Genomic DNA, 17617 nt, shown 5'->3' with positions numbered 1-17617 from the left:
AACTCTGAAATCGCCATTGTTTCTATCTATGATTCTGACAACTTTCTACTATGAATTTAGCCTGCCGGTTTCCTCTGACTGTAACCCCGTTTCTCCTTTCTTCGAGCGACATCTCTTTGATGGAAAGGTGCTTCCTTAGTGATGCTTCCTGTATTCGTTCCCCGTCACTCTCCCCTTGGCAATCACAAGTCAAGTTCTAACAGCTATGACTTGAGAAATGCGTTTCATGCATCTACTTAAATCAGCCACTGGGCAGCTGTTGCGAGGGGATTCCCATACTCTCCAGGAGAAGGCAATGGGTATCCTTAAGTGCATTTGCAGGTCCGTAGCGTGATATTGATGGTGAAAATGGAAACACCTGTGGTACCAGTACACTCTGAGCTTCCTTCTGGGTGCTAGCCGGACGTTAGATTCAGCGTATCCCCTAAAAGCCGGGAGGAATAACAGCCACATGCTGTCTCCTTTGGGACCAGGGTTCCTTGCCCGCTATGTTTAGACATCTGAAACCCCCATGTGGAATGCCACATGACCACAGTGACAAGCGAGCCTACAGCGGTCCAGTGGGGCGACTTTCTATATTCGAAATTCAGTTTAGCAAGTTGACATTTTCCTATCCCCTTCTCCAACCACGATGTCCTCTGAATCGGACAGATCACCCTTTTAAAACAGAACACAAACCACACATTTATTAGGCTCCTAGGAAGAACCAAACCCAGGAGAGGGGGTGGGGGGAGGGGGGAGTTACCACTTTTCATTAAAAACCAGCTGCTGTGGTTTTGAAATGCAAACCAGATCAAAATCAGCACAAGGCCCCGGAGGTTTAATTTATATTCTGAATGAACCAGCCTGCTGTGAAAGAGCACTTCTTCTCTTCCCCCCTCTCTCTTTCTCTCTTTTCTAAAGAAAACTTTTGAAGAAACTTTTGTCTACCTCACTTGATGTTTACAGCAGCCCCATGAGCTGGGAAAAGAAGACTCCCCTCTGTTTATGACAGGCTTAATTGACTTGCCACTTGCTGGAGCCACACAGTGGGAAGTCTTGTGTGGCTAATACCTCACCAGCAGCCCACTCCCTCTCGCTCTGATTTGCTATTACCATTCTGGAAGGCACCAACCAATGTGCTGGCTGGTACTCTGGAGTCTTCTGAGAGCAAACTGGGAGATACTGGGGAGTTCGTAAACTGGGAATCACCGAGAGCTTGGGAGGGGATATTCCCACCTTGAAAATCAGTAAACACTTCCTTGGTTGGATTACTCCTGTGCCAAGGTTGTATGGGTCAAAAACTGAAGACAATAGAAACGGAAACAGACACAAGGGTACAGTTTTAGAAGCCGACTCACCTAGTATAGGCACGGATGTTTGTGTGTGTCCACGTGTGCAAGTATGTTTATGTGAACCAGAGGGTGTTTGCTTTTGTGTAGATGGAAGGCACAGGTCAGCCTCAAATGCCATTCCTCAAATATTGTGTACCTTGCCTTTCTGAGAGCCATTTAACCTTTTACCCGGCACTAAGCATGCCACAGGGTTCTGGTTCTTTGTCCTTCTCAGTGCTGGGATTGTAGACATGCACCTTTTGTCCTGCTGTCTCACATGGCTTCACTCGGGTCTCCATGCTTGCTGGGCTAGAACTGTCTGACTTTAGCTCCCTCTGCAGCACATGGTGCCTTCTGTAGGGGAATCCCCCAGCTCTTTAGTTCTTGGGTGAACTACTCCGTTGTCTGGGGCTTGGAACCAAATTAACTGATGAGCTGAAGAGCAAGTGAAAAACGTTTAAGGTTTTTAAAATCAACTTTTAAGACACCCAAGGTTGCCACAAGAGTGGAGTCAGAAGTGACCCGAGTGTGATGCTTTTATAGGCTTCAGACAGAAGCAGCCCCTGCAACACTGCAGGAGCAGCTGGGCAGGTGTGTGGGGCAGGGCAGTAAATTCCAGTGGTGTCACTGTGAGGGGAGAGCAGCAGCTGGTGGACAGTAACCGCTCCTTCCTGTTTATCTAGGTTCACTGTGGTGCCCTGTGTCGGCCCCTGGTGCTCAAGGCTGTCCCCCAGCATCCTTGGTTAAGGACACCCCTCCCAGAAGGGAGGGCCACTGTGGTTTGCTGCATGTAGGAAAATGTAATCACGCAGTCCCCTGTGGAGCTCACTTCCTCAAAGGGACTCGGCTTGTGAATCTGTGTAACTGTTTGGTGTGCCTTCTCTAACTTTCTCAGTTCCTCTAGGCTAGTTGAAAAACAGTCTGGTAACTAGGATTCACTTTGGTGTTTGGGGGAGCCTATAAATTCTAACCTCTGTTTAGGAGCAAAGTCAAGTGCCAGTCCTTCCTAAAAGTGTGTGTGTGTGGCTTTTCCTTCTACAAAATTCTACTGATCTTTGAGTGGAGGCCATTGAACGGGGACTTAATTACTTAGGTCAGTCTGTAGAAATTAATGATGTCCCTTTAAGACCAGAAGGCTTCTCTGACTTCTTTCTTGCCTTGGACAACTGTTTGATGAACACCTACTGAATGCCAAGTGTCCTCTGAGTGGTTGAAAAACAGTGGTCTCACACAAAAGTCCAGGCCCCTTGAGAACCAAGAGTCAGTGAAGTCAGGAAGTAACTAACTAACGAATAGATCCAGCTGTTGATGGGACGTGGGAGGTTTGTTTGTACTGTGGGAGTATCTGATAATGTGCTTTTATTTATTCAAGAGGGTCAATAAGAGCTCCACAAGGACATGCTGACTGATTGAACTGAGATGAAAGAATGAGGAAGAATTAGCTAGAAATGACTGAGTCTTGGATACGGTTTCTTTAATGTCCTTTTGATCTGAATCATTCCCCTCTTATAGGTTCCCATGCTCACCCTAAGCGTACCTTCACAGGTGCAGCTGTGCTTTATAGTTCTGTATTTATTCAGTAAGGGTCTGTTTTTATCCCCGGATTTGTAACTGAGGCCACATCTCATTTGTTCACCACAGAAGTTCTCGTAACTGTCCTAGTACCTGCCACCACTCAGTGTTCTCTAACTGTCCGCATCTCCCAGCTGGACGCTGGTCTTACAGAAAAGCTAGGGTGTGTGTGTCCTCCCTCAAGGTTGACTGGAAATAGCAATTAGTTGAAAGGACAGAGAAAACAAAGCCAGAAAAACAAAAGGGAGTTCAGGGTGGGTTGATGACAGAGAAGCCAGGGCAGACTGTGGATCCAGGACCGAGTAGATACAGGTTAGAACAGCAACGCATCATCTTTCTAGAGAAGAGGGAGTGGGCAACTCTGCTGACATTCTTATCCTTCTCACAACCGTGTACACGTGGCAGGTGTGTGTGTAACAAGCACGCGTGTAACAGCTTTACTTGGAGATCAGAGGTCATCTTTCGGGAGTCCGCTCTCTCCTTCCACCACCGGTTTCCGGGATAGAACTGTGGTCCTCGGGCGTGTACAACAGTGTTTTTTGTTTTTTTCCCTACCTTTGTTAAGCCTTCTTTCCCACTCAATTGAGAGAAATCTGTTCCACTTTAAAAATGCATTTAAAATCGTCTCTGAAGTTTAATGCTAGGTATTGATTTTGACAGTTACTTTCTCTTGAAAAATAAAAGGAATGTGTAAGTAAATACTGTCTTAAAATATGAACCAAATGTGTTAAAGAAACAAATGAAGCAAGGGAGAGAAATAAGGAGAGAGAGCTAGATGCTTGGTAAACCACAGAGCCAGGGCGGCGAGTGATAAGACTTTGGATTGGTCACATTATTTCCGTGCTAGGGATTGAACCCATGGCCTCACACAGTCTAGGCACGAGCTCTTCGTGGTTGTCTTTAAAGAGTCTGGTTTTCCTCTGGGTGCTTTTCTGCATTCTATACATTTGTTTTTCATTAAATCGAGTCTACGTTACTTTTATGAGGTAACAGGCTAACACCTTACAGAGTCAATGGGTAATAAAGCAGAATATAGAATTACGTACTTCATGTAGATGGTTTAGGAATCGGTCGTAGGCTTTTCTTCAACTCGCTAAGTTAGCTTACAGTTTGTACACTAGTTTTAAAAGCCATCCGGGTCTTTGTTGATGTGCCCATGTATTCCTGTGAGCCTAAGACTTGAAGGCGGGGTCTTTATGTTTGCCTTCCTAGGATAACTCTGGCAGTCAAACCCAGATGTCCTGACTCCTTTATTACCTCTGACCTGTGTGCCTTTCTATTTTTAGAGCAGAGGCGTGAGAGCCGGCATGAATGGTCATATGTCCAACCATTCCAGTGGTTATGGAATCTACCCTTCTCAAATGAAGTAAGTCGGGAAGTGCATGTGTAATTTGGGACAAAGTTTAATGTAATAGCGTTTGCTTGTTTAAGTGAGGTGTTCTTATTACCAAAACACAGACTAGCCTGGGACTTTCTGTGTAGTCTGGTCTAGCCTTAATCTTAACAACCCTTCCCTCCCAAGGGATAATGTTTCCACCACGTGTCCAAGCCTAGTTAGTTCTGAACACATTTTTAATGAAAATACTACTTACATTTCTTTATTCGACCCATTCCTAATTCATTCCAAAGTAGTCTCCTTTTTATTACTAACCCATGTTATTATCAACACTTATTATCTTCAAAAGTCCAGAAAGCACTAGCCCTAAGGGAACTGTCATGGAGCTGGAAGGTATTACCGACTTGGCTTTTTATGTCTTTCTATCTTTGGTCATCAAATATGAATCGTACTTCAGAGCTTTGATGCCTCTGGAACACTCTGTAGTTATTCTTGTATAGAGCTTGAGGGATGGTCATCGCCATTTAGTATACACTATAGGCATTTGCCATTGTATGCAATAGCACAGAATGCAAACAAGGTGCTCAAGCCTCCTGGTATCAGTTGAAACCATAGGCCTGAGTTGAGTGGCTGTTATCTTCTGTGGTGAGAATATGGCTTTCTCCTATCCGCCATTGTGGCCTGTACTCCACTCAACATTTGTTAGGACCAATAATACTTAGTGTATGTAGGGAAATGCATTTCATTACTAAATAGGATGTGTGAGAGGTTTCTGTCGTCATCACTTCTCTGGCTATTCCTCTGCCCTGGCCATGACACATCCAGCGACTGCTCCATCATTCCCTACCCATTCTGGAGTTATTTCCGCGTCTCCTTGTTCTAAGCCTGACCACTGTCTTCTTACTCTTTTGGATTCTCCTTGATTGTCATTGTGGTAGAACACTCTTGTATATCTTGATTTTAAAAAGAATCAATCATCCCTTGATATTAGATGGCGTATTTATTAGTTTTACTCAGATATTGGTCTGTTTGGATTCTTTTGATTGCTGGTCTTCTTGACAGTTCCTACCCCCTCCTTCTCTCCCCTCTGTTCTTCTACATTTTGAAGCTTAATGAATATTTACCGATTAAGCTGAAATAAACCAGAATTTATATCACATAACATCAGCAAGAGGCTAGTTATACGATAAAGGCGGATCAGATTTGCCAATGATGTTTTATTTAGGTTAACTGTACAGTACTGGTGAGAATAGTATTTTTTCTACTATGGCTGCCATCACCGAGGAGATTCAACAGCGTCACACAGAATGTGAGCAAGGGTTTGTATTCTCATTGGGTGGTGGCGAGCATTGGTAAGCTCTCTGCCGCAGTCCTGACTTGGCATTGGAGATTGCCTGAGCTTGGCACCGTGGTCCTCGGTGGCTGATTGATATTTCTGTTAGTTCATGACTCACCTGAGCAGAAGCTTGCTCCTGTTGGATACTTCCGTTAGTATAAACTCAATATGTTTTTAAGAAAACAGTTGGTGCTTATGGTAAATCGACATTTCCAGCTCTTGGGTCTGAATTTTGTTGCCTACTGTGGACTTTAACTCATGACCATGAACCTTTTTTTTTTGTTCGTTTATTGTTATTGTAGTGGTTACGGATCTTCCCCACCCTACTCCCAGATGGACAGAGAACACTGCTCCAGGACAAGTGCAAAGGCCCTTTATGGTATGTACGGCTACGTGATGGGTGCTGTCTGTGTCTAACTCCACGGAGATTTGCTTTGTCAAGGTCACCATTCAGGTGTATAAGCGGCTATCATGTTTGAAATGACAGAGCTAGCTAGGCAATGGCAGCTTTAGGATCTTTACAAAACCAGAGCTGTGAGCTCTCACTCCTTCATATGTCCTGGAGCTGTGGCTGAAATGGGCTGAATGCTTTAAGAAGTTGAGTGCTGGGTGCTGAGGCCTCAAGTGGGATTCCCCCTGTGCCGTCTGCGGTGTGTGTGCTGCTCTTTATAGCCAGCCCGGCTGGTGACTGTGGGCTCACAGGATGCACCTTTTCCATACAGCTATTGATGCTATTTCAATGTGATGACTTCAATCTTGATAGAATTTCTTTCTGTATTACAAACTTATCAGGCGTTCTCTCTAATTCCTTCTGAGACTTCCAATAGCCTCTGTACTTTGTCTTATGTATGCATAGTTTTTGTCCTTGAGATAGAATCTCATGTATTCCAGGTGGCTTTGTCATCACTATGTAGCAAAGAATAACCTTGAACTACTAATCCTCCTGCCTCCACCTCTTGAGTCCTAACCTTTGTGGTCATAGCTACCATGTTCCTGTTTATTCTGTGCTCCAGGCTGAAGCCAGAGCTTTGTGCATGAGAGACAAGCACTCGGCCAATGGAACGGCATCGTCAGCCCTGCTTACTATTATTTTTTTATAGCTCAAGTAGGCTACAAGCTACTAAAAATGAAAATGAAGACTCTGGAGGCATGCACACAGGCTTGGGAAGGTTATTGTTTATAGAGGGCTGGTACGGTCTTTCGTTATTGTGGAACAATAAATAATCAAGACAGAAACATAATTAACAGCAAAGACAGTGGCTAGAACTCCTGTGGTCAAGTATAATCCTACCACAGAGTGACTGAAGCTGCTTGTACCTCATTTTGCTCATCAGTACCAGGTTGCTATTTGGAAACACTTTTATGAGAACTAAATAAATTAGAGTAAACTGTTTCCAAAGTCGTATAGGAGCAGGCAACACTGTAAATATTTCCTATTATGCTTATTAACATTACTGCTATGCATTATAGGAAAAATAGCATTTTTTTTTAGTGTGGAATAGTTTATTCATGGCATGGGAAGGGGAGTTAAGGAGGTAGTAGGGGCAGAGAGGAAGATTAGGAAAGGCAGAGAGAGGGAGAGAGAGAGGGAGAGAGAGAAAAAGAGAAAGAGAAAGAGAGAGGGAAGGAGGGAGAGACAGAGAAAGAGAGAGGGAGAGAGAAAGAGAGAGACAGAGAAGGGAGAGAGAGAGGGAGAGAGAGGGGGAGAGAAGAAGAAGAAGAAGAAGAAGAAGAAGAAGAAGAAGAAGAAGAAGAAGAAGAAGAAGAAGAAGAAGAAGAAGAAGAAAAGAGAGAAAGAGTAAAGACCAGCCATGAGCAAGTGGAAGGGGGTAATGGGGAGAGAGTGGGGGCAGGAAGGCAAGAGCAAAAGAGGCGCAAGAGAGCAAGAGCAGCATTTTCTAGATTTGGAAATTATTATATATTACTAGATTTATGAGTTTGGTGGTAAGACTTACCAGTCCTAAAGTTTTGTGATTTACTTTGACCTATATTAGTGAGTTGACTTTACAACTCAAATCATACATTTATAAAATGGATTTAATTCCATATAAAAATGTGTTTTTCAATGGTTATAATGTCAGTAATGGTGTTTTTAATTTTCTGTGTATTATATTGAGACGTTTTTATTATTAAGTTGGTTTTTTGACAGTTGAGTACATGTATATAATATATTCTGGTTGTTCCACCCCGTTTATCTCCCTCCCAGACCTAGCAACATCCCCCATACTCCCTAGATGACCTTTTCCAAGGCCTGTCTCTTTGGTTGTGTTGTTTTGTTTTGTTTTGTTTAACCAGAGCCATTCATGTGACCATTGAATTGGAACTATCCACTGGAGTCTGCTGCGGTCACCAGTTGGATCTGTAGTAGAAGGCAATGACTCCATCTCTCTCCATATTTGTTGGGAGCTAACAGTTCATTAGTGAGGGCTGAGTTCCACAGAGCCCCTCCTCCACCCATACTGGACTGTCGACAGTCTTGTTCTTATGCAGACTCAGTGCAGGCATTAGCGTTTGCTGTGAGTCGGTGATTGCAATGGCTCTGTCTTTCACAGGAGATGGCATTTCACAGAGCTTTTCTCTGCCATCCACATCCTAGATTCTTTCCTTTCCCATGATGTTCCCTGAGCCTTAGAGGATGTGGTGTAAATGTCTTGTTTAAGGCTGAGCACTAGCCCATCCTTCTTCTCAACACATTGGGCTGCTGTGAGCCTACTCATTGGAAAGAGAGGTTCCTCTGGTTTTTGAGAGTACCAGTGTCTCTGGGTAAAAACCACATTGGGACCTTCTTACCACATCTGAGTCACTTGTGGCTTGTATATAGAGGGTGCATTCAGCACCTACTTATTTTGTGATAAATATGTGTCCAAAATAGGACCAGTAATGTCTGATCCCTGATTTTAAGAGTCTTGTAGTGTGGAAACTGGCTTGAAGGATGAAATGTTTTTTTGTAAGAATTAAATGATCCCTACAACCTGTCATTTCTAGACTGATACTTATTAAATCCATTGATATGCTGGATCACCACCACCACCACCACCATCACCACCACCACCACGGTCGTCATCATCATCTCTATTTCTGTGAATTTCTTGACTCAGTTCAAAGATAAATGTCAGATTTTTTTTTTTTTTTTTTTGCCAGTGTGAATTTTGGTGAGATAGACTAGCAGGAACTATTTCCTAACATATAGACCAAGTTGAACCAAGGGGGATATGAACAACTAGACCACTTAAACACCGTCCCCGAGTCATACACACACGTTTATGTGGAGACAAAGAGAGAGAACACACATTAAGTTGGAAGCCATTTTCAAGAAGAGAAGAGCTCAGGAATGCATGGACTCACTCCTGAATTCTATTAGCTCTTCAAAGACTTCCCATGTGGCCCCCTAAGTGGAAGGAAAGAGAACACTGTCAAGCTCTTTTTATGGAGTCAGTGTTATTCTGATAATAAAATTGGAGGACATAACCAAAGTGGAACTATAAAAAAAATTCCTTGATGAACATAGACCCAAAATTACTCAATAAAACATTTGTGAAATAGCATTCATCAACAGTATAAATATCATAAGCTATGTTGGTTTCATTTCTGAAATGCAAAGACGTTTCAGCATATGTAAACCAATAATCATAAAACAGCACCTACATAGAATTGGGGGAAATACATAATTATCTTGATAGGTCCTGAATAAGCCGTTAATAAAATCCACCAGCATCATTCAAGGTGAGGCAAGAGAAAGGATGAATGAAGGAACATATGCAAGAGGAAGATGGCCCTGATGCCGCTAAGGGTAAACTCTTAGAGCAGTAGAATACAAAAGCAGTAACTGTTCTATTCATCCGTAATGGATATGCTGAGGAATAAATTGGGGGAAGCAGTCCCGCTCACAATGTCCTCAGAAATAAAAATAAATAGCCAAGGTCACTAACGCAGGCAAGTGAAAGTCTTCTACATCGAAAACCTTGAAGCACCGAAGAAAGACATCGAAGAAGACATTAGAAGACATGAAGCCATTCTGTGTTCATGGATTGGCAGAATTACTGTTGGGAACATAGCTGGGCACATCTTTGAATTCACCAAAGTCCCCGTCAAGACTCTGATGTCATTCTTCAAGAACATGGAAGAGATGATCCTAAGATTCATATGAGAGCACCAAAGGCTCCAAGTAGACAAAGCAGTCCTGAGGGAAAGAATCCAGCTGGAGATGATGTAATTCTTGGACTCAAATTGTACTGTAGAGCCATAGTGACAAAACCAGACGTGACCCAGTGGGATAGGATAAAGGAACCAGAGATAAATGCCACAGAGCTACAGTGACCTGAGTCTCAACAAAGATACCCAAAATATACATTGTACTTAAGTTAGCCTCGTATCAAATGTTGCTAGGAAAACTATATATCCATATATAGAAAGAAAAGTGTGGTAATAAAGGCTAACAAAATATTAAATTTATTACTAAATATAGATGTTAACATATAAGGCAATATAAATATAGTAATCAAATATTAAAGTCAAATAAAATATTCATGGGAATATTTTCAAGTCTGCTTGGATGCCAGGAAGTAGATATGGTGGGATAGTAGTTTTGCTCAGAGGGGTATAGTTAGCAGGGGTGTGGTCAGCAGGGGTTTCACAGAGGACCTGAGCCTTGAACTGTGCTCTGAAAAGTCCACAGTAGTATTTTTGACCCTGGGGATCCACATAGTGACTGGAGAAAATGGGCTTCTACAGGTGACCTCTGACTGTTACTAATGTCACCGCTCCCCCCCTTATGGGCACACAGGAGAATTTTTAAAGTTTAATAAACAATGAAGTGGACACTGTTTCAAAATAGCACGTGGCCTTTGATGTCTTTCATTCAACAAAGAAAGGTGACTGTGTCTTGGGTTAGGCTGTGACAAAACAAGTGACTCAGAAGTTTCAGTAATATGAACAAAGTAGATGCCTTGGGACTGGAAAGGTGGCTCAGGGATCAAGAGCACTTGCTGCTCTTACGGAGGACCTGGGTTCAATCCCAGGACTCACATTGTGACTCGCAACCATTCCAGTTCCAAGAGATCCTCCTCTAGAGGCATGAGGCACACATGTGGAACTCCTAGAGAGATGTAGCACACAAGTCTATTCACACCAGATAGGGAGCCTATGGCAGACCACTGCAGATCCCTTCAAAGTCCAGCTTGGGGAACCAAGAGTTTTACTGAGGTCACTTACAGGAATACGGGTGAGGGGGTCATTTACAGAAGCAGAAACGACTCAAAGACAGCTGTATCGCTAAAGCCCACACTGGCATATTTCACAGCTTACCAAGGTGGGATCCTGGAACATATTACACAGCCGGCAGGTGACTCAACAAGTTGAGAGCGTACTTTCTCAGTTGATCTAAACCTCTTCCTGGTGGTTCAGCTGGTTTCTGCCTCTTCCAGTCAGTTGTTCTGGTCCCAGAGGCACCTTTGCAGCTCAGCTTTGCTCCCCTGGGAGTGACTCTGAGCCTTTATTGTTTACTTTCACAGGGAGGGGCCTAGCAAATCTGGTTAGTTTCAGGGACTTCCTGAAGTCTTGCAGAGTTGTTACTGATTGAAATTTTGTTGCTGTTGCTAAGAATAAAGCAATGTGAATTGTAGCCTTTTGCTTTATTTGGATAAAGAATTTCTTTACAGCTGCTCATTGTTGTGTTTAATGGTCCAGGCATTGCCTTACTTTTAGAGAAAGAAAATGTGGAAGTTTTTGGTCTCAGCTGAGTGTCTGAATTTTAACCCTTTAAAATGCTGCCATCCAGAGCCAGATAGATAAAAACAAGTGTGAGGACCAACGCCAGCTTATCTGAAGAGGTGCAACTTGTACAAACTAAACGGTTAAATGAAACTGGTTTCTGACCTCAAGGTTGGCTATTGGTTTGTGTAAGAGCATATTAGTTTAGTGCTAAAGTGACCTGCAAAAAAATTTTCTCATTGATTGTTGAATCTAATCTGTCTGAATATGTTCATGTGTTCTGGCCTATGTAACTAAGTCTAATTGAAAAATAATTTAGGGAAACACAACTAGTGTTATTCAAAGAAAATAAAGTTGTTCCTAGGTATAATTTTATTTTGAGATAGAGGAAGAAAGTGAGGCATCAGGGAGGGGAAGAAAGCAGAAAGGGAAAGAGAGGCAGGTGAGCGATGGAGAAACACTGGTTTTTGTACAGGGAGTTGAGAAATGCAAAACTCCACACCTGGGCTAATTTGTTAATGTAACATTTGTCTGCTCCTTGCATCCGAACATGAATGGCAGCATGGACTCTCAAGGAGCACACTGTAGATGAGGTGGCATTTTCATGGGTTCTGAAGTAGAAGCTTATGTCTCAGGCTCTACGTCCCAGAGTATCTGGGAGCTTTATCCTAGTGTTCTGAGAAACCCTAGTCTAGAACAGAGAAATTCTTAGGGTGAGGCCCACAATGTGGCTTTTAAAGCCCATGGTCATAGGTAGCTTCTCCGCTCATGCTGTTCCAAGGCTTTGTAAGGTCTCCAGCTTAGGGTCCAGAGTGCTGCTTACCACTGAACCTAGACGTACATAGAATTCTCCTCAAAAGAGACTCCACAACTGACTTTCAAGTTCGCCTTTCAAAATTGCCCATGAAAATGCTAATAGTGAACTTTATCTCTTGACTTTATATCACCAGAATTATTTTCTTTCTAAATCATTTTTATGACATGAATATATTTTAGGGTCCTTCAAAGGTACTTTTCTGTGATATACATTTTATTCACTGTGAAGCATGGTAAAGAAACCAAGTCAGAATATTAGGGACGATAGCTCAACAACAACAATGACAACAACTACTACTACCTCTCCTCCTCCTCCTCCTCCTCCTCCTCCTCCTCCTCCTCCTCCTCCTCCTCCTCCTCCTCCTCTTCTCTCAAACCTCATACAGTATTTTGGCCTTTCACCTGTGTTTGTCAACCATTTTATCTGGAAGACCCAGCCAAGCATTCAAACATCCTGGAGCCACCATATCACCTAGTCATCGACTACCATGGCAACTGCAGCCATTTCCTCTGCTATCCACAGGTCAAATCAGAGGAAGATAGCCATTTTCCTGCTCTGAGGCTGTGCTGGAGAGTTGAGCGAGAAGCTGATGAACCCATGATTTTGAAATAGTGCTCTTGCCAGATGTCTTCACTGAGTTATGCACTGTGTCCCATGTGTATCAGAAGGTTTCCCCAAGAGCAGCCGTCCACGTATTAGTACCTCACATTGATCCTCAGCCAATAGAGAAGCTCTTTGCTTCACATGTGAGGTGTAGTTATGAGGGAAGGTGTGTGCTTTGGAATGCTGGGGGAAATTGTAGGTGAACCCAGCTCTTTCTTTTGACCACGTTATTTTGGTAGGAACAGACGGATCATACTTCTTCAGATCGTCATCCAAACAAAAAAAGAAAGGTAGCCAAGGTTGAACTGTGTGGTGTGTGTGCTTTTATTGAACCATTTTAATGCTGCAAAAGGAAAACCAGAGTAGACCACAACAACGTAAGTGGTATTAAGAGACTTCCCAAGAGGAGCATGAAGATTTCCGGGGTCAATATAAACTGGAAGATCACTGCTTCCATATTTTTACAAATCAATCATTTATCAGGTTTTTAAAATGTTTGGGGTCCGAATATGTAATTTATACTTTTCTGTTCGGTCTTCCTTCAATTTTTGCAGACTCTTTGAGTGTAAGAGCACCTAACAGTGGAAACAGACATGTTTATAGTTTGAAAATGCTGTCTGATAGGAAAGCTAATGCTTACCTATCGTCTATCTGTAGATATACATATATTTTACATGTCAATGTATGTATCCTGTCATATAAGACACGTGTGTGTATGTATCTATCCATTTGTATATGGGTATGTATATATGACGTATTTCACACATACACACTCATACATGTACAACCTAAGACAAACGTTTAGGTTTGCCAAAGCTTTAAGGCTTTAGGGTACTTTACATTTAAATCGTTTAACCCACTATTTTACAGAAAATTCTCCAAGACCCAGACCATTAATAATCTTACCTATATCTAATACCTCACTTAGGGATAAACTCAAAACTAGATTTAGAATCACGCAGTCCCTTGACCACACACTGGCTCCTTTTCATCCGAGAATTCTGCCTTAGAAGAAATGAAGCAATCCTGAATTTCCAAATCAATTCTTTGATTGGAAATTAACAAATATAAAAAAATGATAATTTTTGAATTTTTTCTTCTTGCTTTTGCAGCATCTTAAAAAGAAAGGTTCCTTCTGCCCGTTGAGTGGTTGATGCAGCCGCTGCCTCCTTCTCTGCCTTGTTCTCCCTTCTAGTTTGTCTCAGAAATTCTGAGTCTCTCGTTTGTGTGTTCTCTTGGCATGTGACAGTGGTTGCACTGTGTGACAACCCTCGTGTTTGAATCAGTGTGGAATCTCCTCTAACATCACCCCCTCATTGGATGCTGTGAAAGGAGATGGTCCCTCTGGTGTCTGTCTTAGCAAGGCCATCCCCTTCTCACAACAGAGGACCTATGGCGGGATCTGCCCATGTGTTTTAACCTAAGTGCAGCAGCAGGTGAAATTTACAGGCTTTTTTTTTAAATCTTATTTTATAAACAGTAGGTTCCTAATTAATAGAACCTATACAGTAGATGACCTCTTTTCTCCTAGAACATTTACAGTGTAGGAGCTGGAGGGATGGCTTTGTGGATCAGTGTGTTATTGTTCTTGTGGACAGTCCGAGTTCAGTTCCCCGCACCCACATCGGACAGCTCACAACTGCTGTACCCCAGGCTCAGAGGATCCAGTTCCTCCCCAGGCTCCTGCACTTATGTGCGTGGATTCTCACACACATACCTGTGCGCACCCACACACACACACACACACACACACACACACACACACACACACACACATTTTAAAACTCTGTAAAACCTAGAAAATTTATGATTCTGACATTTGGAACCCTGAGGATTTAAGTTGGGTCCAAAGGTTCCTGCGTACTGTTAGTTTCTCTCGTGACCTTGGGCTCCCCTGTGAGTAATGAGTGTTTTCACAGTGGGGACTTGGCAGCTACCGCATTCTTATGTGAGGTAGACTTGCTTCAGAGGCGCCATGTGACTCCAACATACAAACTGAAGCCTACGAACTAAACAATGGCTTCTCCAAACTTACCTTTCAGAACAAAGGAAGAACTATGCCCGAGACAGCGTCAGCAGTGTGTCGGACGTGTCCCAGTACCGAGTGGAAGTAAGAAGCTTTGCTCTTGCCAATACTTATTGTGACTCTTAAGGGACATAAAAATGGGGAGTGGACTAAGAGCTGTGTTTTGTTTCGTTTACATAGGGTGTGTTTTAAGTTGTACGGGACTTCCTTAATATATTTTCTTTCTTTGGAGATGCTACAGGCAAAGCTATTGTGAGAGTTTTTGTTTCAGAATAAATAGTTGAAATTATAACGTGCTCACTGGCCGTTGTGAGCCCAGTTATAACAGGAGAAGGGCTTCTGCTTTACACTGACATTAAATGTGGTCACCAAGCAGCTCAATTTTACATTTAGTTTTCTCTGGTGTCATCACTAGCTTTCCTCAAACACTGGTTTCTCTTTTAGTTTGGAAGATATTTGCTCTTAATTGGAATCACAGCGACCCCCGTTTTTAGTGGGAAATATGTAAGCAGGGACATCATCTTTAATTTGCTGTTTCAATTGCTCCTCTCAAGCATTGCCTAATTAAAACTAAACCACTTTGTTTCAGTAAGGTGGTTTCAGGACAGGGCGAACGTGGTGGTTGTTAGAGACCAGAACCATAGCTGCAGCTCTGGGTAGCTGTCCAGATCGTAGCTGCTTCTGGGAATGTTGCTTTTGTGCAGCACTGAAATAGTTAATCTGAGTAACGGGTGGGGGGTCATTAATTTAAGGAAATGCTGTTTATGTTTTACTGCTAAGAACTTGTCTTTATACCATGCTGTTGTAGCCCCACGTGACTCAGCATGAGACAGGTTTAGGGATCCTACAAATCAAGGCACTGTTTTCCATGTGCAAAGAAAATGCCCACTCAACTCCACCCTCTCAGTAGATTAACTGAGGCTGTAGTGTGCTGCCTTAAGCCTTTCGTTCTCCGCTAACCCACTCATTATGCAAATTCATCCTCCTTTGAGAAAATACCCGTAGAGAGGGTTTTATTTTGTGTACTCAAAGTTTCTCTTCTCTGTCCCTCTTGCGCCGACTATCTCAGCACCTGACCACCTTTGTGCTGGACCGGAAAGATGCCATGATAACCGTCGATGATGGAATAAGGAAGCTGAAGCTACTTGATGCCAAGGGTAAAGTGTGGACCCAGGATATGATTCTCCAAGTGGATGACCGAGCTGTGAGCCTCATTGACTTGGAATCGAAGGCAAGTCTGGGAAGCTTACGTCATTGTATCCTTCAAGGACGCACCACAGACATTAATGTGTACAGTCACGGTAGATTGCCGGGACATGGGTGACGCTTTGACACTGTCAAATATTTACCTTCTTTTATACAGAACGAATTGGAGAATTTCCCTTTAAACACAATCCAGCACTGTCAAGCAGTGGCACACACATGTAGCTATGATTCCATTCTCGCCTTGGTATGCAAAGAGCCAACGCAAAACAAGCCAGACCTTCACCTTTTCCAGTGTGATGAGGTTAAGGTAAGAGTGGCTTAGCCTCCCATTAATTCCAGTGTGCGTGTGTGTGCGTGTGCGTGTGTGTGTGTGTGCGTGTGTGTGTGTGTGTATGTGTTTATGTGTGTGTATGTGTGTATGTACTTGTGTGTGTGTGTATGTGTTTATGTATGTGTGTATATGTGTATATGTATTGTGTATGTGTGTATATGTATGTGTGTGTGCTTGTGTGTGTATGTGTATCTGCGTGTATGTATGTGTATGTATGTGTATCTCTGTGTGTATCTCTGTGTGTGTATGTGAGTGTGTATGTGTGTGTTTGTGTGTGTGTCTATGTGTATCAGTGTGTATGCGTGCTTGTGTGTGTGTTTGTGTGTGTGTTTGTGTGTATGTGTGTATATGTGTATGTGTATGTGAATGTATGTGTGTGTGTATTTGTGTATGTGTGTGTGTTTGTGTGTATGTGTATATATGTGTATGTGTGTATATGTGTGTATGTGAGTGTATGTGTGTGTGTATTTGTGTATGTGTGTATGTGTGAGTGTATGTGAGTGTATGTGTGTGTGTATTTGTGTATGTGTGTATGTGTGTGTGTGTTTGTGTGTGTATGTGTATGTGTGTATGTGAGTCTATATGTGTGTGTATTTGTGTGTGTGTTTGTGTGTATGTATGTGTGTGTATGTGTGTATATGTGTATATATGTATGTGGGTATATGTATGTGTGTGTATTTGTGTGTGTGAGTGTGTGTGTGTATTTGTGTGTGTGTATGTATATGTGTGTATTTGTGTGTGTGTGTGGGTATGTAAGTGTGTGTGTACCCAGAGAGGTCAGATGAGGGTGTCAGAGCCCCAGGAACTGGGATTATAAATGTGAGCTGCCTGATGAGGGTGCTTGGTGCCAAATTCCCATCCTTTGCAAGAACAGCAAGTGCTCCTAACTGCCGAGGCAAATCTCAGGTTCCTGTCCTTCACCCAACCCTCTCAAGCAATATTCTAATTTCCAATCAGGTAAAGGAAAGAGGAAATTTTATTAATTTTTTTTAAACTCAAGGTGTGGTGTAATGGCTCCTATTAGTAATTGTGCCTCTCAGGAGGGTGAGGCAGGAGGATTGCTGCAAGTCAGGGGCCTGTTCAAAAGTACCAAACAGACATAGATACATGTTGCTTATCATTGTTTACGAAGTGTATCTGATATGTGAAACTCTCATCAGGGCCCTGTGCATATAATTAAAACTAGATCATTAAAGATCATGCATTGCGCTTGCTTCCGCAGCAGGGATACTAAAAATCATGCTGCACAGAGAGACAGTAAGTCTGCTATAATCCCACTTTCTTCTTTGTTAACCTTGTATCGATGATTTCAGTAAGATCTTCAGAATGCCCCATGGTTCTGACATAAAACTTGCCATTTAATTATGC

At 42.6% G+C, this 17617-nt stretch overlaps 1 protein-coding gene across 8 annotated transcripts in view; it reads left to right on the top strand.

Annotated features, from left to right (window-relative positions):
* Window positions 1-17617, top strand: part of Eps8 (EGFR pathway substrate 8, signaling adaptor) — a 172174-nt gene that overhangs the window by 100923 nt on the left and 53634 nt on the right. For 6 of the 8 annotated variants that reach the window (NM_001376935.1, XM_063286164.1, XM_063286158.1 and 3 more), the window contains 5 exons: window positions 4172-4251; window positions 5860-5936; window positions 14729-14796; window positions 15782-15943; window positions 16076-16225. In NM_001376935.1, coding sequence (NP_001363864.1) covers window positions 4193-4251; window positions 5860-5936; window positions 14729-14796; window positions 15782-15943; window positions 16076-16225 — 516 coding nt within the window. In that variant the 5' untranslated portion in view covers window positions 4172-4192. The remainder of the gene's footprint in view (window positions 1-4171; window positions 4252-5859; window positions 5937-14728; window positions 14797-15781; window positions 15944-16075; window positions 16226-17617) is intronic. The other 2 variants (XM_063286162.1, XM_063286163.1) reach the window with 1 other exon arrangement.

This window comes from Rattus norvegicus, chromosome 4 (genome assembly GCF_036323735.1).
Source record: "Rattus norvegicus strain BN/NHsdMcwi chromosome 4, GRCr8, whole genome shotgun sequence".
Taxonomy (NCBI): Eukaryota; Metazoa; Chordata; class Mammalia; order Rodentia; family Muridae; genus Rattus; species Rattus norvegicus.
The sequence above is the reverse complement of the archived record's forward strand: the minus strand, read 5'-3'. Positions and strand labels throughout refer to the sequence as shown.